At 39.0% G+C, this 26,183-nt stretch overlaps 1 protein-coding gene across 2 annotated transcripts in view; it reads right to left on the bottom strand.

Moving 5' to 3' along the window:
* LOC111147044 (PHD finger protein 11) overlaps nucleotides 1–26,183 on the bottom strand; it is a 31,886-nt gene that overhangs the window by 2,531 nt on the left and 3,172 nt on the right. The window contains exons 1-10 of one of the 2 annotated variants that reach the window (XM_022502905.1): nucleotides 23,828–24,967; nucleotides 21,926–22,047; nucleotides 17,122–17,229; nucleotides 11,240–11,373; nucleotides 7,385–7,428; nucleotides 7,114–7,185; nucleotides 5,415–5,470; nucleotides 4,696–4,762; nucleotides 3,737–3,868; nucleotides 2,623–2,694 (exon numbers count right to left, since the gene is read on the bottom strand). In XM_022502905.1, coding sequence (XP_022358613.1) covers nucleotides 2,623–2,694; nucleotides 3,737–3,868; nucleotides 4,696–4,762; nucleotides 5,415–5,470; nucleotides 7,114–7,185; nucleotides 7,385–7,428; nucleotides 11,240–11,373; nucleotides 17,122–17,229; nucleotides 21,926–22,047; nucleotides 23,828–23,876 — 856 coding nt within the window. In that variant the 5' untranslated portion in view covers nucleotides 23,877–24,967. Of the gene's footprint in view, nucleotides 1–2,622; nucleotides 2,695–3,736; nucleotides 3,869–4,695; nucleotides 4,763–5,414; nucleotides 5,471–7,113; nucleotides 7,186–7,384; nucleotides 7,429–11,239; nucleotides 11,374–17,121; nucleotides 17,230–21,925; nucleotides 22,048–23,827; nucleotides 24,968–26,183 lie in introns of those variants that run through there. The other variant, XM_022502904.1, reaches the window with a different exon arrangement.

Consider the following 26,183-nt stretch of genomic DNA (forward strand, 5'->3'; position numbering starts at 1 on the left):
TGCTGTTTTCCAGAGTGGCTGTACCAGCTTGCATTCCCACCAACAGTGTAGGAGGGTTCCCCTTTCTCCGCATCCTCTCCAACATCCGTCATTTCCTGATCTGTCATTAATTTTAGCCATTCTGAATGGTATGAGGTGGTATCTCACTGTGGTTTGGTTTTTATTTTCCTGATGCCAAGTGATAGTGAGCACTTTTTCATGTGTCTGTTGGCCATTTGGATGTCTTCTTTGCAAAAATGTCTGTTCATGTCCTTTGCCCATTTCTTGATTGGATTATTTGTTCTTTGGGTGTTGAGTTTGATAAGTTCTTTATTTTAGACACTAGCCCTTTATCTGATATGTTATTTGCAAATATCTTCTCCTGTGGGTTGTCTTTTGGTTTTGTTGACTGTTTCCTTTGCTGTGCAGAAGCCTGTTATTTTGATGAAGTCCCAATGATTCATATTTGCCCTTGCTGCCCTTGCCTTTGGTGATGTTTCTAGGAAGAAGTTGCTGCAACTGAGGTTGAAGAGGTTGCTGCCTGTGTTCTCCTCAAGGATTCTGATGGGATTCCTGTCTCAAATTGAGGTCTTTCATCCATTTTGAGTCTATTTTTGTGTGTGGTGTAAGGAAATGGTCCAGTTTCATTCTTCTGCATGTGGCTGTCCAGTTTTCCCAACACCATTTGTTGAAGATACTTTTTTCCATTGGACATTCTTTCCTGCTTTGTTGAAGATTAGTTGCCCATAGAGTTGAGGGTCCATTTCTGGGCTGGCTCTCTATTCTGTCCCATTGATCTATGTGTCTGTTTTTGTGCCAGTACCATACCGTCTTGATGATTATAGCTTTGTAATAGAGCTTGAAGTCTGGAATTGTTATGCCACCAACTTTTTCAACATTCTTCTGGCTATTCGGGATCTTTTCTGGTTCCATATAAATTTTAGGATTATTTGTTCCATTCCTTTGAAAAAAGTTGATAGTATTTTGATAGGGATTACATTAAATGTGCAGATTGCTCTAGGGAGCATAGATATTTTCACAGTATTTGTTCTTCCAATCCACAAGCATGGAATGTTTTTCCAGTTCTTTGTGTCTTCCTCAATTTCTTTATAGTTTTCTGAATACATATGCTTGCCTCTTTGGTTAGATTTATTCCTAGGTGTCGTATGGTTTTGGGTGCCATTGTAAATGGGATCAACTCCTTAATTTCTCCTTCTTTTGTCTTGTTGTTGGTGTATAGAAATGCAACTGATTTCTGTGCATTGATTTTATATCCTGATACTTAACTGAATTCCTGTATGAGTTCTAGCAGTTTTGAAGTGGAGTCTTTGGGTTTTCCACATAACATATCATATCATCTGCAAAGAGTGAGAGTTTGACTTCTTCTTTGCCAGTCTGGGTGCCTTTTATTTCTTTTTGTTGTCTGATTGCTGAGGCCAGGACTCTAGTACTATGTTGAATAGCAGTGGCGATAGTGGACAGTCCTGCTGTGCTCCTGACCTTAGGGGAGAAGCTCTCAGTTTTTCTCCATTGAGAATTATATTCACTGTGGGTTTTTCATAGATGGCTTTGATGATATTGAGGTATGTACCCTCTATCCCTACACTGTGAAGAGTTTTGATCAAGACAGGATGCTGTACTTTGTCAAATGCTTTTTCAGCATCTATTAAGAATATCATAATGGTTTTTGTTATTTCTTTTATTAATGTATTGTATCATGCTGATTTGTCGATGTTGGAGCTTAAAGGCTGCTTTTAAAAAATATGTACTCACATACATTAGCAGTGATCAGATGTTCTCAAGAGACTGTTAAAGGATAGGCTGATTATAAATGTAATACAAAATCTGAATGGAGAGTAGGACGCTGTGGTTGTGCAGCTTTAGGCGGAGCTGTTCACACTCAGTTCTGTGTCCCACTCCGGCCAGGATGTGCAGTGCATAGCTGTCCAGCTGTGTGGAGGCTTGATAAAGAAGTCAGATCAAACTCATCCATAAGTGGAAATTTAGCTGGTTTTGAAAGCATCTTAAAGGTGGGAGGACCTACTCACTGAATGGTTGAAGTATTGTTACATACAGTGTCCTATTAGTTTCAGGTGTACAATATGATTCAACAAAACCTTTCTATAAAATATCAACCACTTAAGTCCCTGCCCCCACCAGCCTTCCTTCTTTTTCAAAAATGTCTCACCTGGTTTTTTCTTGCTCGTCCTTAGAATCAGTGAATTGCAACCCTCCTTCCCCCAGTTAGACTGAAGATTAATATTGGGAGAACTAAAATTTGTACACATCAAATCAAGTGAGAGGGAGTCAAGCAGCAGTGTGGTCACGGCCTTGCCACCTCCCCAGCTCCTGCTGAGTCCTGAACATGGGGCCCAACAAATTGAGTTTTTTCTGATGACTAAGGTATTGCATATACGAATGTGGAAAATCTAATGCAGCACTGTCCAGCCTCCTACTGCTAACTACTATTCCCATTTGGGTATATTTTCTGTGGGTGTGTGGGCTCCTATTGCTATGTGGTAGGCTTTTTTCATTTAGTAAGATGATGAACGTTCTTCTAAAATGATTTTTATCACTTTATACACAATAGTATTATATACTTCAATATATATAAATTATGCTGCTTGGTTAAAATTCACCTACCTGCTTGAAAATTGACAAATGTGTCTTCAAACAATTTACAGTCAAAAAGTGAAGTCCCGATTTCTTCATAGTCTGTAGGGAGAAAAACATTTTCAGTTTTAATTTTAGTAACTGATGTAGGCAGAAACCCCTTACAAACTAACTCCAGGTAAAGGAGGTACACAGAACAGTCCAGCACTGCGCAGCAGCCTCCCTGGGGACATGGTGGAAATGCACATGCAGAGGTGGCTCTGCTACCACCTCAGAAGCTGCAGGGAGAGGCCCACTCACGTGTGTTAACAAGCCCACCAGGGATTCTGAGGGGATCATGTTTGAGAAGTACTTAGTCTCCGGTAAAGAGGAAATGAATGAAAGAAAGTAATGAATGAATTTTTGGATGTTTGCTTTTAATTTCACTTTTTAGTTTTGTCCTATAGAAAATAATCCCTTTCAAATAATTATATACCTTACATTGGTGCCTACAGTATAGACTGTCAAGTTTTTCCTTGTAAAATAACTGCATTTATCATGGTTTTTAAGCTTACACTGTAGGGTCTAAGAAAGCTAAGTGGCTATATACCTGCACATACAAATGGAACTTTGGCTTCCCAAAGAGCTCCTTCTGAAAGGTCACGTTAACTAAGTGAGACATCAGACAAAACATTCCTCTTTTCTTCTATAAGCTTTGAGTTGACATTATCAAAAAAGACATAAGGAACAGAATTTGAGTCAAATCAAAACTCTAATATGATGCTATTCTCAGATGTTAGCAGCAAGCGCTAAGGGGGCAGATGTGTGACTGCCTGTGTTTCTGAGTGTCCACATGCTGTCAGTGGTCATTCTCAGCTATGCACTTCTGCAGAACCCATCACAGCTTGCCGGGCACCAGGCTGCTGTTTCCTGAATTAATGAGTTTGTGAATTACCCACATCCTGTTGATACATAGAAGACTAGGGATCTGGAACAGTGAACTGTATTAAAGAATGACATAAAAGAAATTGCATAGAAAGAAAATGTGTACTTTTGGTTTGGTCTGTTTTATAACGTTCTTCTAAAATGATTTTTAGAATCATTAGAAACCTAGAAGAAGGTTTGCAAGAAGTCTCTGCACGTAGAAATGTGGCTATTTCGGTACCTGAATCAGAAGCAGTGTCACCCAGGAGTCTTTCCTGAATCAAGTGAAGTTTGTCTAGTATTTCTTCAAATAAATCATTAAGAAGCCCCACTTCCTTACATTTCTTAAGAAAGTCAATCTTCACAGTTGCATCTAAGAATAAGAAAAACATTTTAGGAGGAAATGATCTTAGGGCAGCTCTCATAAATCCCTTTACGGTCATTTCTTCAGACCTTGCCTGGTGCTGGATGAGCACAGTCAGTAGGATTATAAATACAGCACATTTATCTTTTTAAAGATTTTATTTGTCAGAGCACAAGCAGAGGGAGAAGCAGGCTCCCTGCTGAGCAAGGAGCCCAGTGCAAGACTCCATCCCAGAACCCCAGCATCATGACCTGAGCTGAAGGCTGCTGCTTAACTGACCGAGCCAGCCAGGCATCTCAGCACCTTTATCTTCTACTATAACTTCATCACACCTCATGTTTTTCTCACTGAAACTGTGTTACAAAAAGTGAAAATAAAAACTTCTCTGCTTAGCCTAATTATCTGAATCAAGAGGATTTTCTAAAATTTAGCTTCAGATTTTTGAGATAATAGCTCCCATCATTTTTTTCTGTCACAGTTACTGTGTGTCATTATGGGATGTTTATTTCCCTGACAGAAAAAGACAGTGAGTGGCTTCAGCTTCCTGGACCCCCTTTCTGGGGTCACAGTACAAGAGGGGCCTGGATTCTGAGCTCAGGTAACCCTGGCTTCTAGAGCAGGAAGTATATCCTTTCTTAATAGCAAAGAACAGTGGACCATCCCTATCTCAGTTACTTTGAGCTGGGGCTATGATAGAATGGATAGTTAAGATAAAAGGTTTCTATTCTTAGAATTACTATAAGTCTAGATGAATTAAGTGGGATACCAACTTTGAAATAAATGGGTTATGTTTGTAAATACTGTAGGTCATATTTGATACAAAATTTATAGCAAACCTGTGTGTCTGCCATCCTCGTCCTTCATTTGTTTTATGAATCTGTCTAATATCAACGTTTCAGGTAGCTAGAGGGAGAGAAAAATCAAGATTACACTGATTTACTGTTGACATTTAATACTGTGTAACATGAAAACTAGTCTTTTGTTACAAACAATTCAATGATATACCTGTGGTGAAAATCATGCCCCATATTCATTGGTAGTTTACATGTAAACATAAAATCATTTTTGTGTAACAAAACATCAAGAGGCATGGCAAACTCCTCTTGTATAAACAGTAAGAGGTGAAGGTTGCTGGCTCTTTTAATTTAGCTTATATGAGTATATGTTTAAAAAGTGGTCTCTAATCCCCAAAACATTTCATTCACTTTGCACAAAACAGTAATACGGAAAACTATGAAAATTACAGATTAGGTCAAAGTGTGCATCACGAGCTGAGAAATTCTTGGTTGGGTAAGGATGCTTTACTGCAGCTCTGCCCCTCTGAAGGCCGTAAGCACACCGTGGGCTCCAACACGTTCACTGATGTGGTGCATGTGTTATCGGAGCCATGGACTGTCGCCTCCTGAAGATCATGTGCTGGGATACCCAACACATCCAGCCTTTATATGCATCTCATTATGGTTCTGTTACAATTTCACCAGATATGTGAATGTTTAAAATAAGGAAGAAACTGTGTGAAGAAACTGAAAGCTATAGTAAAATGAAGTCAAATTACCTGTACATGAATGTCTGTTGAGAGACGTTTCTTCCTTCCTCTTTTTCTTTTCACTCCTGAAAAATCAGTTGAAAATATAAATCATGTAGAAACCAGAATCCATAAAGGAAAAGACTGATGCTTGACTACGTAAAATAGAAAACTGTTCTATGCTACAAGTTATTACAAAGTCAAAAGATACAACAAACTTGGCACTAAATGTTTGCAACACTTACGATAAAGCACCAATTTTCAATATAAAAATCTTATAAATCAATATAAAAAAGACGAGTAGAAAAATAGGCAAATGGGAAACCCTCTAGGAAGAGTTCATTAAATAGAAAAACAGACTGTGTCACAGGAAAACAGATACATTGATCAAAAAATAGGGGAATACACTCAATTTTACTCATAAAGATATGCAAAATAATTTTCCACCTATCAGACTGACAAAGATGAAGGTGTTTAATATATAACGTTTGCAAGGATTGGGATAATTGCGTACGGTGGGGCAACCTCTTTGGAAGAGAATTAGCCAGTTATCACGGTTTCATTGTTTATACTTTTTGACCTAGCAATCTACACGAAGTTTTCCAAATGGCACAGCTGCATAAAGGCACAAAGATGAGAAAAATGCTAGGACACTGAATCAATGTCGCTGAATCAATCTATTCTATCAATGAATAGATTGAATCAATCTATCAATGAATAGATTGAATCAATCTATTCTACCAATGAATAGATTGATTCAATCTATTCTACCAATGAATAGATTGAATCAATCTATTCAATGTGATAGAAACAAAAATAGAAATAACCTCAGTGTCCATCATGCAGAGACTAGTTCAGTTGTAATTCAGCTACACAACTGAATAACACAATGGGGTATTATGTGCCTTTCAAAAATGAGGTAGATCCATTTGTACAGATAAGGAAGGATGTCTGAGTGAAAACAAAATATAGCAGTAGGTATGTTTTTAAAGGAAATTTTTATAAGTATTCAAATGGAACTGAGTTTCTTCTGGGGAGAGGATTCATAACCGTGTTATAATCTCCTTTTAAAAACGATTAAAAAATTTTTTTTAATTTAAAATATTGGGGCACCTGCGTAGCTAAGTCAGTTGAGCATCTGACTCTTGGCTCGGATCATGAGATTGAGCCCTGTGTCTGGCTTCATGATGAGTGTAGCGCCTGCTTGAGATTCTCTGTCCCCCCCTGCCCCTCCCTTCCAGCTCATGTGTACTCTCTTAAAAAAAAAAAATTTAAAAATTAAATAAAACTACATTCTTGTTACCTTTCCCTATCAGTAAACACTGGTTGAACTATGTTTTTTATAATAATTTCTGATAAAAGTGTACTGACTGAAAAATGAGGGTAACAATACTGTTTAGAGAGTGTTGTTTACCACTAAAAAATGCAGTTGGCATGACACAGAACTAAGCCTTTTCCAAAGAGGTCCTGTCTCTGGCCCACAGTAAGCATTCCAGATTTAGTGCTGGTGAGACACTGCTATTCACACAGCACAGAGGCCATTCATGAGTGAATGTACATCCCGTAACTCCAGTTAGCCAGGGCCCACTTTTCCTTAATTATAACTGAAATGCTAATCATGTATTCTTAGGGAATTTTAGGGAATATGCAGCAATTTATCAATTTTATGTACTGGAAATTCTGATATTCTTTTAGAAAAGAAGCAGTCACAAAAGTCAAAGGTTTTTACCACGTCCTCGTTTGGCCCTCTGATTATAGTGAGGATGGAAGATTCCAGCCAGAGAATTTCCTGGGAGTAGGTCTAGTTTGCAAAGAAGAAAAATTAGTCCATTATACTGCACACTGCACAAAGAAACTGGCAATTTTATAAATATATAAAAATTTAACTCAAAAATTTGTATTTAAGTCAGGGAGGCTAGTAAATCAAATCAGGATATTCCATGTCTTACCTAAATGTATACCTTTCTTTAAACCCATAGTAGTAAATTTTAGAGACTTACCATTATGAGCGTTGTTCAGTGAAGCATGTTGTTTGCAAAACACTCTGAAACATGCAATTTCAAAGAACTGTTAAGTATTTTTACTTACATTTTTAACTATTATGCCTATTATGACTTAAAAATGAACCTATTTTTCATGATGGCTTTACCCTAAATATCTGTGAAAGAAAAATGCTGTCCGAAGCTGTGTAAGTTACTGACCCTCATCAAATGCGGACGGAGCCTCTCTCAGATGTCTTTTGTGCTCTGAGCCCTCAAACTGGTATGCTCTCAGAAGGAGTGCGTGTGAAACATTTGAACAATGGTAAGTAACTCATATATAGTGGTCAGTGGGATTTTACTGTATAAAGAAAGATATCTAAAGATCCAACATCTAAGGCACATTTTCATCTGACTACACAAAGTTCTACTGATCTTCAACAATAAATAGCACAAAATCGCATGCATGAATTTTGGGGAAAGTAGTTTTCTAACTCAGCAGCTATATCCCCCAAACTTTAGAGCTAAATTGCATGCATCTACATTGGATCAAGGGCAGGGAAGGAAAGCAAGCAGCACAGCAGGCTATGAAGAAGAAATGGAGTGAGTGAATTTTGAGGAGCTGCTTAGATCCCATTTCTTCCCCAGGCTCTATCCTCCTCAGCCCCAGCTAGGTCTCCCTTCCTTTCCTTATGATGCTGAGCTTCAGAAGACAGGATCCCTCTTGCCTATGGGAACCATACGAATTCTTCAGTTTCCACCTCTTACATGCAATCTTCCTGGCAACCTATCCCTGCCCCAAGCAAAATTAATCTCACCCTTTGGATTCCAGTATCTGAACACTTTCGTCTGCCAGGCACTTTTTTTTTTTTTTAATGGAAAATGTCAAATATATCTAAAAGTGGAGGAGAGATGATGAGCCCCATGGCTCCCTACCCATCACTCAGTTTCAACAATCATCAACTCAAGGCCAAGCCAGTTTCATGCAAATCCCCACCTGCTCCCATCATGCCACGTGCCTCTGTTGGTTCTGGCCTCTCTGGTCCTTCCACAAGGTACTAGGTTCTCTGAGATTAGCCCATGTCCTGTTCCTCTTTATATTCTTACTGCACCTAGCGAGATATCTTGTGTATGATAGGCACTCTAACAACTGAATATTTAAATTCAATTAAAAAGTGCATCAAAGTTCACCTGATACTTGATAATGACAAAAATGATTATTTCATTGAGTCTCCATTCATTGGTTCTACAAGACCAATATGCTTGCAATTTTAAGATATAGTGGGAATTGATTCCTTTTTGCTCAGTCTTGTAGCTTTCCTAATAGTGTGTCTACTGGGTGTTTGAGGTCACTATGGAAATCATAATAAAATGAACTCTTTGAGAAGGTTAAAAAAATAAGAATAATACAATCTGGGTTTCTGAGCAAATCAAACATAAAAAGTATGGTATAAAAGTAACATGATTTACACTTTCCTTTCTAGTCTCAAGCAATAAAATACCTATGGAACTTGCTCAAAGTCATGTAAAATTATTTAACAAATCCCTTTTAATAAAAGGCTTGCCCATGTTGTTTTAGAATATAGGCCCTTACTTCGGCTCAGGTAATGATCCCAGGGTCCTGGAATCGAGCCCTGCGTCAGGCTCTCTGCTCAGCGGGGAGCCTGCTTCCCTTCCTCTCTCTCTGCCTGCCTCTCTGCCTGCTTGTGATCTCTGTCAAATAAATATATAAAAATCTTAAAAAAAAAAAAAAAAAAGAATAGACTATAGGCCTCTAAGCCTGAAGAGGATATGGCGGTGAAAAGCAAGAACTCCAGAGCCCTAAAGGCCAGCTCAGCCACTCATCAGCTGTGACCTGGGGACAAATGACTAAGTCTCATAGGACCTTGGTGTCTGCATCTGTAAAGCAGGGATAATAATATCTACCTCACTGGGCTGTTATGAGGATTACATGGGTTAACATTTGTAAAGTACTTTAAAGTATTTTTGGCACAAAGAGAGTGATTATTAGATAAAACAGTGTCGTTAGTACCTGAAACACTGATGAAACCGGGGGTGTGTGCCCAAAGGGAAAAATCTAGCTTCCAAATCCAATTTTAAAATACTTAGGCTCTCACAAAAATCGTTATTAAAAAGATAATGCTCTCATTCAGAATATTGTGAATGAAAATATTATTTCACTGAAATTTAAAATACTCCATCAGAGTGTATGCACATGCCCCAAAGAAGTGAGAAGCAGCTGCCTGGCTTTTCAACTTCAGACCATCATTTAATTTTTTATTTCATTTCATAACTTTAAAAAAGGTTAAAACTTCTTCTAGATATCTTTTTATATGATGTTTTATTTTTTTAAAGATATATTTATTTTTTTTATTTGACGAGAGTGAGAGAACACAAGTAGGGGAGAGGGTGAGGGAGAAGCAGGCTTCCCACTGAGCAGGCAGCCCAATGTGGGACTCGATTCCAGGACCCTGAGATCATGACCTGAGCCGAAGGCAGGCAGACAACCAACTGAGCCACCTAGGTGCCCCTATATGACATGTTTTAGACTGCATCCACATACCAAAAAACTGAACATGACCTGAATCAATTCAGTTAACAATTGGCTTATTGATTTCATCTAAATTGTCTAATTATTTAACTGAACTGCAATCTTTCATCAGAAGGAAGATCAAGTTCCTTCCTGGATAGAATACAATTCTATTGGACTTGAAATATGTCTTACTGGGTCAAAATTAACATTAAAGAATTATTGAAAGAAGGGAAGCAAGATTTAAAAGCCCAAGGCAACTGAAACAGGACTAATTTGTTCAAGAACTTAATGACTGATTACTATATTTGCTGCATAGTTTATCATTTCTAAAAGCTCTTCATAGGTAAGACAGTGGTAAGAGTGGTGGGAAAAAAACATTCATTCAACAGACAAGATGGATAAGCCATGGACTTGTGGCTAACAAGACTCCTGTTTGCAGAAGAGAGCAACAGTGAACTGGTTCCAGGTCCTGTGAACACCCATTAGGTCACTCATGCCAGTATGGCAACCAGTGCTTTCTACTGGGAAAGAAGGCATGTAGGAAGATTAAAATAAAAACCAATTCTGCTTATTTTCTTTCTATAATATTGAGGGAAGGTATTGTGAGGTCAGGGTGCCAACTGAGCATCCCCCAAACCCTGTTCTTACTTGGAAACCATTTGCATGAAATTATCTTTAAAAATCTCCTTGTGGGGGCGCCTGGGTGGCTCAGTGGGTTAAAGCCTCTGCTTTCAGCTCAGGTCATGATCCCAGGGTCCTGGGATCGAGCCCTGCATCGGGCTCTCTGCTCAGCAGGAAGCCTGCTTCTCCCTTTCTCTCTCTCTGCCTGCCTCTCTGCCTGCTTGTGATCTCTGTCTGTCAAATAAATAAATAAAATCTTAAAAAAAAAAAAATCTCCTTGTGGGGGTGCCAGGGTGGCTCAGCTGGTTTAACATCTGCTCAGGTCATTATATCAGGGTCATGGGATGGAGTCCCCATAAGGCTACCTGCTCAGCAGGGAGACTGCTTCTCCCTCCCTTTCTCTCTCTCTTTAGCTTGCTTGCTCTCAAATAAAAATCTTAAAAAGTATCTCTTTGTCTTGGGGCCCCTGGGTGGTTCAGTTAGTTAAGTGTCTGCCTTCGGCTCAGGTCATGATCCCAGGGTCCTAGGATTGAGTCCCGCAGCGGGCTCCCTGCTGGGTGGGGAGTCTCCTTCTCCCTCTCCCTCTGCCTGCCGCTCCCCCTGCTTGTGCGCTCTGTCAAATAACTAAGTAAAGTCTTAAAACAAAAAATCGTTGTCTTAATCTAACCATTCCTTATTCCGTTCCCCCAAGTGTAGCTTTAGAACTGTTTAATTATACATACTTAAAAATTCCTTGAGATTTATCAGTTTGTAGAACTGCGTCGTCATTCTTGGCACAGAAAAAGTGGTAACTCTTGTTACAGGCTTTTAAATCACATCCCACGGTGGCTCCTCCTTTTTTACAAAATGCACATTTCTACAGAAGAATAAATTTTACTGAGTAAGCACCTGTTTAATTTCTGTTAACATTTAAAGATGTCATTAAATGTTATTTTTAAGTCAGCAGCCCTAATGTCCTCAGCCACAAATGTTAGGTATTAACATCTAGCTGCTCATTTTGAGATTTCAGTAAAACCTCTGCTAAGTAAAGTACTTGGTTGGCACTGACCTGTAATGATCTGATTAAAAGCAGAAAACCCTTTTGTTTTAAAACAAACAAATAAAACCTTTCTCTTTTTACAGGAGATTTCTACAAAAAGATTTGTCCTGACTAGGCAAAGGGTCCTGTTAGGGACACTGGGGCCCATGGCGAGGGTGGCTCCTGATGGTGCCTCGGAGAGCTGTGTGATCCAGCAGTCTTTCCCTCTCTCAGACCCAGATCCTTCCCTGGGGAGAACACTGCCTATCTCATAGTTTCTACTGAGGACAATGTGAGATAAATAAGTGAAACCTCTCTGGAGTCTATGTAGTGGGGCCAAAAACCTAAAATTAAAATAAAACAAACCCTGAGTAGCAAATTTTTTCTAAGTTCAATTTATTTGATCTCTTGCTTTTATATATTAGTTAGTTGATCTGGCATTTTATATATTGAAGGTGGTGTAGACATGGCTAGGACAGTATGTGGCCACAGCAATCTAACTGGTTTGGCGAGGGCGGGGGGTGTCTCAAACCATGCCCAAGGTTGATTTGATTTGATTCAGGCTTTGTCTGAATGAAGGGGAAGCACAATGAAACCACCTTGCAAAACAGGAAATAGCTCAAACAATATCCTAAGGTCAGCACAAGCAACCATACACATAAAGAAAATTCAAATATGGGTAAGAAATTAGATTACGCTAAAGGTGGAATTTCAAATCACAGCACAAAGAAAGATTTAATTTGGGGGGGCATCTGGCTTTATGTATAGAAAAAAATAAAGTTACATCCCTACCTTATAATTTTTTCCCAAATAAATTCCACATGGATTAAGGCTCTGAGAGACAAGTTTTAAAGTTAATAAAAATGTATGGCGTTAAGGTCAGGAAGACTATGCAAGGAAGGAAACTCAGAAGCCACAGAGAAAAAGACTGATAGATATGACTACATAAAAAATTTAAACTTCCATTTTTATGGTGACAGCTACCAAAAAGCCAAAATTTTTGAAAACAGAAACAGACTCATTAATACAAAGACCTGGTGGGGTGAAGGGGTTAAGAGGTACAAACTTTCAGTTACTAAAAATTCAAATCACAGGGATATAATGCAGAGCACAGAGAATACAGTCAATGATACTGGAATATGGTGATGGATGGTAATTAGGCTTATTGTGGCGATCATTTCATAATGTATATACATGTCAGATCACTGTGTTGTATGCCTGAAACTAATATTGTATGTCAACTGTATCAATAAAGAAAGAAATGTTTGCTGCATATTTGATAAAGGGTTAAGACTGATAAACTCAGAAAAAAATGAGAAAAGGCAAATTATAGAAGAAACACAAATGGTTAATAAAATTTCATTCACTTAAAGACTACTGAGTAACTGTGATGTGGCAGGCACTATTCTGGGGTAGAGGGAAACAGCAGGGGACAAGGCACCCGTCCTTGTGAAGTTAACATTCTAGTGGAGAGAGAAAACCAAGGTCACATAAAGCAAACTTAAAAACATAACAATACGTGTGTTGTAAGTATCTTTTCCCAATCTGTGTTTTGTTTCTTTACTCTCTTTAATGATATCTTTTAATGAACTTAAATTTCAATTTTAACATAAATAAGAACAGCTCTAGCACTTTTAGGAATAAGACTACCGACATCAACATTTACCACCCCATACAGGGTGGGCTGATGTTGGAGTGAAGAGGAGGGCAAGGGAAGAGTCAGAGGTAAGATCCAAAGGGTAAGGGCTGAGTCATGTAAGGGGTTACAAACCAGGGTAAGGTATTGGGGTTTTTGTCTTCATACAATGGGAACAAAAAGTGATCAGTTTTTTAAAATTTTATTTTTATTTTATTTTTTTAAAAAGACTTACTTTCTTTCTTTCTTTCTTTCTCTTTCTTTTCTTTCTTGTTTACTGAGAGAGAGAGAACATGCTGAGGGAGGGGGAGAGGGGGAAGGAGAAGGAAAGAATCCCAAGCACATTGAGTGTTGAATGCAGAGCACAGAGCCTAGCATGGTGCTCAGTCTCATGACCCTGAGATCATGACCTGAACTGAAATCAAGAATCAGATGCTCAATGAACTGAGCCACCCAGGGGGTCCCAAGTGATCAGTATTTTAAAGATACTATTGTGGCTGTGTGGAGCATAGGCTGGGGTAGGGATGGGCAAGAGAGCATGCAGAACAAAGATCAGTGATGTTTAGCAAGTGTTTGAGGGAGACCCATGACTTTACTACAGGGGGTTAGTGACAGAGAGAAGGGGAGGATAGAGAGTCTGCAGGCTGGATGCTGGGCTGGGATGTTTATGAGAAGATGATGATGGATGAATGGTGGACAGTTCACTGAGGTGAGGAGTGAATAGGTTTGGATGGAGTGTGTGTGTGTGTGTGCGTGTGTGTGTGTGTGTGTGTGCAGGGGCTGGGACTGTGTTCACTGGCCAGTTTAATATGAGCTTCTATTAGATGTTTGTGTAGATACGTTAGGTTGGTTATCATGACTGGAGGTATAGAGTCCCTAGCGTAAGTATGGACTTGAAGCCAAGGGAACTAGAAGAGGTCACACAGGAAAGATATTCAGATGGAGGCAGGAGCCCTGGAGAGTTATGGGGACTGCACACTTTAGAGGTTCAGAAGAGAAGGAAAAACAGCCAAGGTGTCTGGGACGAAGCAGCCAGAAAGGTGAGAGACATAGTAGCAGAGTGTGTGCAGGAAGTCAGAGGAAGAAAGTGCTTCAAGATGCAGGGCAGAGACAACTATGTGATGAATTCTGCTAAAAGGTCAGTTAAAGACAGAAGTGACATTGTAGTTGAACAGGTTTTTTGTATACAGAGGAGGATTTAAGATGACATTATCAGTTGATCATGGATATATGCTGAAGGAAATAATCTAGTACAAAGGGGGACACTGATGTGAATGGGATGAAGGGAAATGCAAGAGGCTAATCCTTAAGGAGGGGCAGGTGATGACTCCAAAGTGTAAGTGGCGGGTTACTTTGACAAGCGGGAGGTCCCAGAGTCTGGGGACAAAGGTGAATTGGCAGCGGTTTGGATAGTAGGAGTTCCTGGCTAATGGCTCCTATTTCTCAATAAAAATCAGACAAAGATATGTATACCACCAAGGTGAACCCTAATGTAAACTATGGACTTTGGTGTTTTGATGTTGTGTCCATGTAGGTTCGTCAGTTGTAACAATGCACCACTCTAGTGGGGGATGTTGATAAAAAGAAAGCTGTGTATGTGTGGGGGTGGGAAGTATATGGGAAGTCTTTGTACTTTCCCCTCAAGTGTTCTGTGAACCTAAAACTGCTCTAAAAAAATAAAGTCTATAAAAAAAAATAAGGCATAGTCATCAATTTGGGGATGAGCAGTTGGGGTGGGGAGAGGTTTTAAAAGAAACGAGAGGATATGAAACAGTAAAGGTAGAGGGTGAGGGTGACATGTTAAGGTTCCTTTTGAGGTTTGTGGCTATGAATCTGAGATTAATCAACACATTTGTGGGTTTTTGTCCAGTTGTTCAACTGTTCAAGTGCTAGTACTACTCAGCATATGCAGACAACAGGCAGGTGGCGGGGGGCGGTTTGCTAGGTGAGTAAGGAAATGTGTGTCGGGGTGGTGGGGAGAGGGAGTCCAGGCTGTTTGCAGGACAGTGGCTGTGAGGTGGGGTCACTGACTGTAGAGGGATCACAAAAGAACTGCTGGGTCTGGGGTTGTTGGGAAGGAGGCAGATGCCTAACTAGAGCTACCATTCAGCCTCTCTCTAGTGATGAGGGAAATGCAAGGTAACACTTCCTGTCAGATGCAAGAAGTAACAAGATTTGTGATACTCATTTTTGTTAAGGGCTAGGAAAGTGTTCTTTCATCCACATAAGTATAAAATGATACAACCTTTCTGGGTGACAGTTTATTAGCATGTTTCAAAATTATTATTGTTTTTAAAAGATTTTACTTATTTATTTGACAGAGAGAGAGAGGGTGAGAGCATGCACAAGCAAGGGGAGCAGGAGAGGGGGGAAGCAGGCTCCCTGCTGAGCAGGAAGCCTGTGCAGAGCTCAATCCCAGGACACTGGGATAATGATCTGAGCTGAAGGCAGATGCATAACCGACTAAGCCACCCAGGTACCCTGCATGTTTCAAAATTATTAAAGGGAATTCTCTCTGACTCAGCCATTTCACTTCTAGGAATACAGTGTACAGCATTGTTCAAACTAGTACACAGGATATGTGTAGAAAGATGTTTACTGCAGCATTAGTTGATTATAGTGAAAAACCAGAGTCGACTCATTATCCAGCAACAAGGGAATGGTTTCATGCATTCTGGTCTATCCCGTGGAATCCCATGGAGTCAGTAAAGAGGGTGCCACAGTCATATCCTTATAGTTTTAGGCACATGCCATGTCTTTCTTGCCTTCCCAACTTTTGCACATCCTATTCCCTTTCCCTGGAATTCCTCCTTTCCCATCTTCATTACCCTCACTCCTTCCCAGCTAGGAAGGCTTCCTGGGCTCCACCTGCACTAAGGTGCTTGATTGCTTGAGTGAACTGTGCTGACCCTTCTCAAAGTACATCAGGTTGTACGGAAACTGCCCTCATATATGTGTATGCCTTGTAAAGACTAAGGAAATGTTTGTTCCAGATCATAAACTGTACTGTGGTGGTGGGCATTATGTGCTCACACCTGCTGTACCACTTGCTAAGCCATGAAGGGCTTTAACCAACAGCGTAACTACTCCACACTCTGTCTTCCCAAGGGGAGCTGACCCAGGTCCAAGGGGGTTGATCCTGATTAATTATGGCCACTTCTAGCAACTAGAGCAGATGTGGCCTCATTTAATTTTCAGAAGGGCTCTTATTCAATGCTTGGGGATGAACTTTTACTTTTTTTTTTAAAAGATTTTATTTATTTATTTATTTATTTATTTATTTATTTGAGAGAGAGAGAGAGAGAGAGAGCGAGAGAGAAAGAGAGTACAAGAGTGGGGTGAGGGGCAGAGGGAGAAGCAGACTCCCCGCTGAGCAGGGAGCCCAATTCAGAGCTCAATCCCAGGACCTGGGGATCATGACCTGAGCCGAAAGGCAGACACTTAACCGACTGAGCCACCCAGGCGCCTGGGATGAACTTTTTCTTTTACCAGATAGGAATAAGAAAGACGGACACTTCAGGAGTTGTCTGTGACCACCCTATGACCACAAGAGGACCAAATAATGTTGTGGACAGGATGACAGAAAGGAGGATGGGCTCTTGATGATACCACTAAGCCACTAAATCGACCAACTCTGAAGCCAGTGTTCCCCCTGGCTAAGTAAGAAAATAAGCATCCTTTTTGTTAAAGCCAGTTTGAGTTGAGGGTCCTTCTACTTACAGCCCAAAAGCATTCTAATGCATATCTAGTCTGCTGATGAAGTATGTTGTAGCTCATTTTAAAATATTAATTGTTCAGTTGAATTTAAGTTTCCAATACAGGTCCTATGTCTTTCAGCTCTCCAAGATGCGTCTCTATCCCTGGTTTATCAATCAAGTAGACTTTCTTTTGGAAACATCCCCTTCAAGATCTGTTTATCTCATATGACTAATAAAATCATTTATACTTACCAACTTCCTTCCTCTATGGATTTCTTTCTTTACTGATTCCACATCAAAATTTCTGTCTTTATTACATGGATCAGTATCCTCACATTCCACAAGTGCTGAAGAGTATAGCTACAAATTGAGAAAACAAAAATTCACAATATGCACAAAGTACCACTGAAAGCTGCAAGTCAGAAAATGGTATCACAAAATAATACTTACCAGGAGTGGAAGATGGATTGGGGTATAACAGTGACCACCTTTCGGGATATGTAAGCAGATCACAAGCCACCCTGCTTTTCTCTGGAAGTGGCCCCAATCCCCAGGCATGTTTTATACTGCTTAACCCTGACCCCCAGTGGTTAAGTGAATGTGGTTGGAGCCCTGACCTGAAGCTGAGCCAACTGGACTCCCTATTCTGAGAGAGTGGAGTAGACTCTGAGCCACATGGTAGAGAGCAAGCCAGTCTGCAAAGAGGAATACAGAAATGAGGTCAAGAGAGGACAGAATGGGTTCCTGATGGCTTCCTAGTCACTGTTCTTAGACCTGCCTGCATGCCGGCCTTCAGGAGCCATGAAATGCCCCTAGAGTCTGATTAAAAACCCACTTTTATGTTTAGGTTGCCTCAAGTTTCCATGTGCTACCTGAATCCAACCTATCTCTGAATTGAAGATCAACATTACAGAATGAAATCACAAAGCAATCTACAGATTCAATGCAATTTCTACCAAAATACCAATAGCATTCTTCACAGAACTAGAGCAAAAAATACTGAAATTTGTATGGAACCACAAAGACCCCAAATAGCCAAAGCAGTCTTTGAGAAAGAACACAACTGGAAATAGCACAATCTCAGATTTAAAGATATACTACAATGCTATAATAATTGAAACAGTCTGGTATGGCATAAGGACAGATATATAGATCAATGGAACAGAATAGAAACACTAGAAATAAATGCATGATTTTATAGCCAACTAATTGTTAACAAAGGAGACAAGAATACACAACCAGGGAAAGACAGTCTCTTCAATAAATGGTGCTGGGAAAGCTTGACACACACATGAAAAAGGATGAAACTGGGGGGCGCCTGGGTGGCTCCGTCGGTTAAGCAGCTGCCTTCGGCTCGGGTCAGGATTCCGGTCTCCTGCGATCAAGCCCTGCATCGGGGCTCCCTGCTCAACGGGGAGGCTGCTTCTCCCTCTCCCTCTCCCTCTGCCTGCTTGTGCTCCCTCTCCATTTCTCTAATAAATGAAATCTTAAAAAAAAAAAAAAAGGATGAAACTGGACCACCTTCTTATACCACATACAAAAATGAACTCAAAATGGATTAAAGACCTAAGTGTGAGACCTAAAGCCATAAAACTTCCAGAAGAAAACACAGGGAGCAATCTCTTAAATATAGCCATGTGGCGCCTGGGTGGCTCAGTTGTTAAGCATCTACCTTCGGCTCAGGTCATGATCCCGGGGTCCTGGGAACAAGCCCTGCATTGGGCTTCCCTTCTCCCTCTCCCCACTCCCCCTTCTTGTGTTCCCTCTCTTGCTGTGTCTCTCTCTGTCAAATAAGTAAATTTAAAAAAATAAACACAGCCATTACAACATTTTTCTAGATCTGTCTCCTCAGGGGAGGGAAATACAAGCAAAAATAAACTATTGAGGCCGTACCAAAATAAAAACTTTTGCATGGCAAAGAAAACCATCAACAAAATGAAAAGACAACCTACTAAATGGGAGAAGATATTTGCAAATGATGTATCTGATAAGGAGTTAATATCCCAAATAAAGAACTCCTTTGACTCAACAATAAAAAACCAAATAATCTGATTAAAAATGGGCAGAAAACCCCAAAAAATTTTTCCAAAGATGTGCAGATGGCCAACAGACATATGAAAGATCCTCAACATCACTCAACATTAGGGAAAAGTAAATCAAAACCACAATGAGATATCACCTCACACCTGTGGGAATGGCTAGTGTCCAAAAGACAAGAAATAACAAGTGTCAGTGAGGATGTGGAAAAAAAGGAACTCTTATGCACTGCTGGTGGGAAAGTAAATTACAGAGCCACTATGGAAAACAGTATGAAGGGTCCTCAAACAACTAAAAATAGAATACCACGCGATCCAGTAATTCCACTACTGGGTATTTACCCAAAGAAAATGAAAACACTGACTCAAAAAGATAGACTCATCCCTATATTTACTGTAGTATTATTTATAAGAGCCAAGATATGAAAGCAACCTAAGCATCCATTGGTAGAAGAATGGATAAAGAAGGTGTAGTGTATGTGCGCGTGCACGCGTGCGCGCGCGCGCACACACACACACACACACACAGGAATATTACTCAATCATAAAAAAGGAATAATATCTTGCCATTTGCAATAACATGGACGGACCTAGAAGGTAACATGCTAACTGAAATGTCAGAGAATGACATATACCATATGATTTCACTTATATGTGGAAACTAAAAATAAATGAACAAAAAAAACAGAAACAGACCCATAAACAGAAAATAAACTGGTTGTTGCCAGAGAGGAAGGTGGGAAGGCATGGGCAAAAAGGGTGAAGGGGTGTGGGAGGTATAGGCTTCCAGTGAGGGAATGAGAAAGTCACAGGGATGACAGGCACAGCAAAGGGAGTGTGTATCATCGCTGTATGGAGATAGACGGCTGTGCTTGTGGTAAGCACGGCATGATGCGTAGAGCAATAGAATTACTCAATTTTTTTTGAGTTTATGCCTGAAACATGTAACATTGGGTGTCAACCATATTTCAATTTTTTATACTTCAATTTTTTTTAAAGAGTAGTAGAAAAAGGTAATGGAACAATAACAACAACAACAAACCCAGGGAAAAGCTTAACCCAAAGTTCTAGACCTCTACAGAAAAAAATTATTGAACATTTCTGAAATTCATAAAAGAAGACATGAATCACTGGAGACAGCCTATTAATGGATGGAAATACTCATATCATTTTTTTCTCAAATTCATCTATAAATTCAATGGAATCCCAGTTAAAATTTGTGTGAAACCTTGTAACATTGAAAAATAGCCATGGCTTATCATAAAATCATAGTAATTAAGACAATGTTGTACCAGCTTAGGGAGAGACAAAGTGACTGCTGGAACTGAATAGACCCAGAAACAGATCTGTGCACAAATATTATATTGTTAGCACACTGGATTAAGAGTGAGGGTTCTAGAAGTAGGCAGCCTGGGTAGGAATCCTGGCTCAGGTACTCACAGCTGTGTGACCTTGGGCAAGTGACTTAACTTCTCTGTGCCTCAGTTCTTTCATCTTTAGTTTGGGCATAATAATAATACCTACCTTTTAGGGTTGTTGTAAGGATTAATAGTATAATACATTTTAAGCTCCCAGAACATTACCTTATGCCTGGTGAATACTGAGTAATAATGATAACTATCATTATTATCCACTACAAATCAACGAGAAAAGAGCAGATTAGTCAATAAATAATGCTGGGAAAAGTGGTTAATCATATGAAAAACAAAAAGGGAGATGCCTACTCTACAGAGTAGTCCAAATAAATTCCAGTTGGATTAAGAATCTAAATGAGAAAAGCCAAATTTTAAAATTTGGGGTAAAAAAGGTAGAACCTTAGTAAATGAAAGAATTTCTTAGGGGAAAAAATCTTACAAATTATATAGGAAAATGATGAATTTAATTACATTATAAGCCTCTGACAGGAAAGCCACAAATTAAAAGCCAACGTATATAATAAAGCATCAGAATCTATTTATATACATATATAAATACATGTAAGCAAAGTCAGTATCTTAAAGACAAAATGCAGTCTATGAACACAAGTCACAGAAGCATAAGCACAGCCAAATGAGGCACAATCACACTAATAATCTAGGAATGCAAACAAGAGACTGTTTCATATCCATCGGAGAGGAAAAAATTAAAATTTCATAATATCATGAATGGCAAGGAAGAACATGAAGGAATTCTGAAATAATGTAGAAGTCAAACTTGGTGCAATCCTTTTGGAGAGCATTGTGGCGCATACAGTGAGGTGCAAAACACTCCCTGGTTTTAGCTATGTGCCCTATACCAGAGAAACTCTCCCAGAAATTAGGAACCTAGGCAAAGATGTTCATGACAGCTGGTTAGTTATATGAAAAAAAGTGGAAAAACCTAAATGTTCATTCACGTGAGAATAGTTTAGTATTGACAGTGACAAAATGGAATTCTGTAACATTTAAAATTAAACACTTAAAAGTCAAATTTATCACATGGATAAATCTCAGTAGCCACAGAATTTGGATGAAATTCTACAAAGTCAAAGAACATGTAAAACAATATTTCTTGTTATAAGCACTTAAATATACACGGTGGGAACATAAAATAAAAAATACAAAATAATAAGAGTCACCAAATCTGGGATGGCAATTATATCTTGAGGGATGGTGGGAGGGGAACAGAACTGGAGATCCCTTAACTGTCTGTGTTTTATTTCCTTTAAAAAAAAAATCAAGGTAAAGCAAATACAGTATGATTTGACAAATCTGGGTGCAATGTCTATCAATGTCTATGGGTATTGATTATATTTGAAATATCTCATTAAAATATCTGAAGAAACTTCTTCATAATTGTGTTTGATCTGTTATAAATAAAGCTAAAATGTAATCATAAGATGATAAGATCTGAAACAGTATAAAAAGTTGGAAAAAGATGCTCTCCAAATCCCCACTTAAAAGCCCAATTCATGGCCAACTTGTCATTCTGTCTCCAAAGTACATTTATCAATTTTAGTATGTCCTTCCCTAAAACGACTCATGTGTTTTCAAGTAACTTACCAAACAATTTTCGTGAGCAGCTATATTCTCTGATTGTGCAAAGTATAGGACACTGTACTCGATGTCTTTGGGGCAAAGTGCACATGTCCTTTTTTCCATCTTTTCTGCAACCTGAAAGACACCTATAAGTAACATCCCTGATGAGAAATGGAAAAGTGGAATTTCTTGGTCTCCGTAACTCCTCCACCAGTCCTGAAGTAGAAGGCAGGGCATTTTATTTATTTATTTTTATTTTTTTAAGATTTTATTTATTTATTTGACAGACAGAGATCACAAGTAGGCAGAGAGGCAGGCAGAGTGAGGAAGGGAAGCAGGCTAGCAGAGAGCCTCACGCGGGGCTCGATCCCAGGACCCGGGGATCATGACCTGAGCCGAAGGCAGAGGCATTAACCCACTGAGCCACCCAGGTGCCCTAGGGCACTTGTTTTTATGAGAGATTCTCAACTCCCAAAGAGGAAAAAAAAAATGTACCCGTGTGGAAAAGCAACTTATTGTGTACTTCTTAAATGGTTTAATACAAGGAAGGACAATAATGAATTCATTTAAAGTGTCTAAACATGAAGATAATTTTATTCAAGAAACACAACCAGGGGGTGCCTGGCTGGCTCAGTCAGAAGAGCATGTGATTCTTGATCTGGGGTTCTGAGTTTGAACCCCATGTTGGGTGTAGAGATTACTTAAATAAATAAACTTAAAAAAAGAAAGAAACACAACCAAGAATTTAAATACAAAGCTCTCAAAACACTGCCTTGGCAATAATAAGCTTTTAATAATTATTGTTATTGTCAATACAAATCAATAATAAAACAATGATGTGCTTAAGAAATAGTGCTCTGTTAAGTGCCTATAAAAAAAGTTTCAGATCCCTGTATCATACTATATTCAAAAATAAATTTTGAGTGAATTTAAGAAGTAAATGAGCAAGGTACTTTAATTTAAATGCACTGTAATCTAGCATGATAATGAGAGAAAAATACATAAAGGCAGAAAATAAATTTTTTTTGAAGAAATGAATAGAAGAAAAGAGAGGAACCTAAGAGAAGGAGAGCTAGGAAGAAAAGGAAAGAGATGAAAAAGAAGTCACTTGTTTCCACAATCCCACTGGGGATATCAGTGTGGGGTAACCTTCTCTAACCTATTAGTTTGCTATTAATTTGGCTATAAGCATCCATTTAACAACTTGTTTGCCCTTCCCAATGCTTATCCTCTTATTGATTTGGTTTTCTGTAGAACACAATTCTGCTTTTAATCATAAACTTTTAGTTTTGAAACAAAGATTTATTTTACCATTTGTTGGTGAGAGTTTTAAATTTAGATGAGGCTAATCACTTACAGGGTTCCTGGAAGTTCTTTTTGTTATCCAAAGTATAAGATCTCTGGTGTCTCTCTGAAATTAGATCGTGCATTGCACGAAATCACAAGACTGCACTTTGGAGCAGCATTTATCTCACATTCAGATGAGTTTCTTATTTAATTAATTTCTGTTTCCTGGATTTGTGTCCTAACTAGTAGGAATACAAATTTGTAGTTCCTCTGCTCCCCACCAACCATAAAAAAGGGGAGAGACTGAGAGAAAAACCCTCAAATGAAATGAAACTAGCTAGCTGCTTCTTTTCATTCATTCTGAATCCCCACCAATTTGGGAGCACCTCTTGTAGAAGAGTCATTTCGCTGGGCACTCTAGACCAGTGCTATCCAACAGAAATTGTAATGTGAGCCACAAATGTGAGCCACAGCTGAAAAATTTCTAGGGGCCTCGTTGGGGTGGGGGGAGAAATTAATGTTAATAACATGTTTTATTCAACCAAATATCTCCAAAATATGATCCTTTTAACCTTTAATCAATATAAAAATTCATTCTTCAGTATGGAGTCTTTGAAACCCAGTGTACTTTGTACTTACAGTTGTGTCTTAACTGAATAAACCACATTTTTAAGAGCTCCACAGCCATGTGTAGGGACTGGCTACTGTAGGGAACAGCACAGCAGAGGATCTAAAGAAATAGGAGACAGAATTGTTGCCTGCAAGGGGCTAACAAAATAACAGAACAAATGCCACAAAGTAAAATAACTGCTGGGTGGAAAATGCCATATAAGCTATGGATCCAGGGGAGGAATTTCTCCCGTGGGAGAGAGTGCTGTCAAGGACATGGGCCTTGAGCCGGTATAACTGGAGACAGAGAAAGCGGAGAGGGTTTAGGAGGAACTGGAGACATAAGTAGTGATGTGGGAACTGGCCAAGAGGTTTGACCTGAAGGCAGAAAACCAGTCAGGCTGAGAAGGAGAGTCTGTGCAGAGGAAGCTGGTAAAGAATTTGAGAAACAGATGGTGAAAGACTGCCAGGAAGGATTTTGGAGCAGGGGAGTAACATGATGAAAGAGTTGTTTTAAACAACTAAACTTCAGTAAAAAAGGAAAAACAAAATCACAGCGTGGAGTAAAAAAGGATATTACAAAGCTGTCAGACAAAGAGACAATCAATGTGTATGCTTTTCTTGGTCTAAATAAATCAAATTGTGGGGGAAAGAAAAGAGTTGTTTTAAGCTCAGTCTCAACACATGAAGAGAAATACTATGTTCCTGAGTAGGAAGACTACACATTATAATGCTGTCAGTTCTTCCCCAAACAAGTTTTAGGTTTACTGTCATTTCAATTTAAATCCCAAGAAGGTTAAAGAAATTGAAAAAAAAGAAAAGATTATTTGGAAGAATAAAAGGGCATGGACTGTGAAGAAAACTTTGAAAAAAAATACAAGGGTATATGCCTACTCGATTTAGAACCATATTATTAAAGATACAACTAGGACAGAAGAGTAGATGACTACATCAAAAGACAGGACAACAAAGTGCAGAGAGAAGTAGAACATAATCTATAATTATGAATTTAACATACCGTAAGGTGGCATTTGCATTTCTTCTCTGGCATTGATGTCCTCAGCCCATTTTCTACTAGGTTATTCACTATTTTTCGAGCTTGTTATGTATTCAGGATGACCATTTGTTAGTTATATAGTGGTCTTTTAATTTTGTTATAATGTTCTATGACATACAGAATGTTTAAATGTGTTATTTGATGAAATATATCAATCTTTTATTTTATGGTTTCTACTCTTGGGTGAAGGAGATATAACTTAGAAAAAAACCTCTATTTCCTTCTAAAATATTATTCTTATATTAAATGTTAATGTGTAAGTTATTTTATTATAAAGTATGTGATGAGGATCTAACTTATTTTCATAGTGGTTAGCCACAGATTTTAATCTCCTTTTCATATATTTAATTATTACGTATGTTTAGGTTTGTTCCTATATTTCTATTTGTTCCATTGATCACTTCCTCCTCCAATACCAAACTTTATAGTTTCCAATGCTTTAGCATATATATTAATATTTGACAACATAATACTCCATCCTAGATGAAAATCAGAAAAAATCCCAATAGTTTATTCACTTCAGTCCTAAAATCTATTTTGAAAAAATACTATATTCTTATTTTAAAGGACACACAAACTGGACATGAAAATTTGTAAAGCACAGGCTTAAAAAAAAAAAAAAGCATCAGACAATTAGAAGGATGGAATAAAAATCCCCAATAAAATGATAACATTTGATAGGCATGCAATGCTTCTTGTTGTATAAGAGCTAGACAATTTTGCACAGTGTTATCCTTTCCTTGTGCAAAGCAGGGCTTTCAGACCAGTATCTGGCTGAGCTGGGAGGCTGTGGATACGTGAACATGGCCCCCTGTGTTTGCTCTGGGGATGCTGCCCATCTGAGTTGCACTCCCAAGTCCACAGGCTTCTAGGGTTTTGGCACCTAGAAGTAAAGGTGTAGTAGCAACACTGCTGCCTTCTGACCTAGAGTACTTTTTCTCCTGCTGATGGACAGAAACCCAAAGTGGGGCACACAGGCTCCCCCTAATGGCTTTTCCTTGGTAAAACATCTTCTCATCATCGCTCCCTAAGAGATCTTAGCTCTTCTACCTTGTTCATTCTTCCAGACTGGAGGATGCACAGAACTCGCTGCAGTTGGGGGAATCACATTAGAGCCTTTTACACAGACAGACATCCCCCACTTACCTGAATGCTTGCTATGCGTTATCTGAAACTCCTGGACCACATACACTTGGATAACTGATACTCCTCACCTTCAGAATTCAGGGACTATACAGATTTAGACAGTGAAGTAAGACAGGTGTATTATGGGGGCTGGGGCATTTTAAGGAAGAGTCCATTGGTCTCTATCAGCAGCTGACACCAAGA

The sequence above is a fragment of the Enhydra lutris genome, unplaced genomic scaffold (assembly GCF_002288905.1).
Source record: "Enhydra lutris kenyoni isolate GAN:26980312 unplaced genomic scaffold, ASM228890v2 scaffoldscaffold15, whole genome shotgun sequence".
Lineage (NCBI taxonomy): Eukaryota > Metazoa > Chordata > Mammalia > Carnivora > Mustelidae > Enhydra > Enhydra lutris.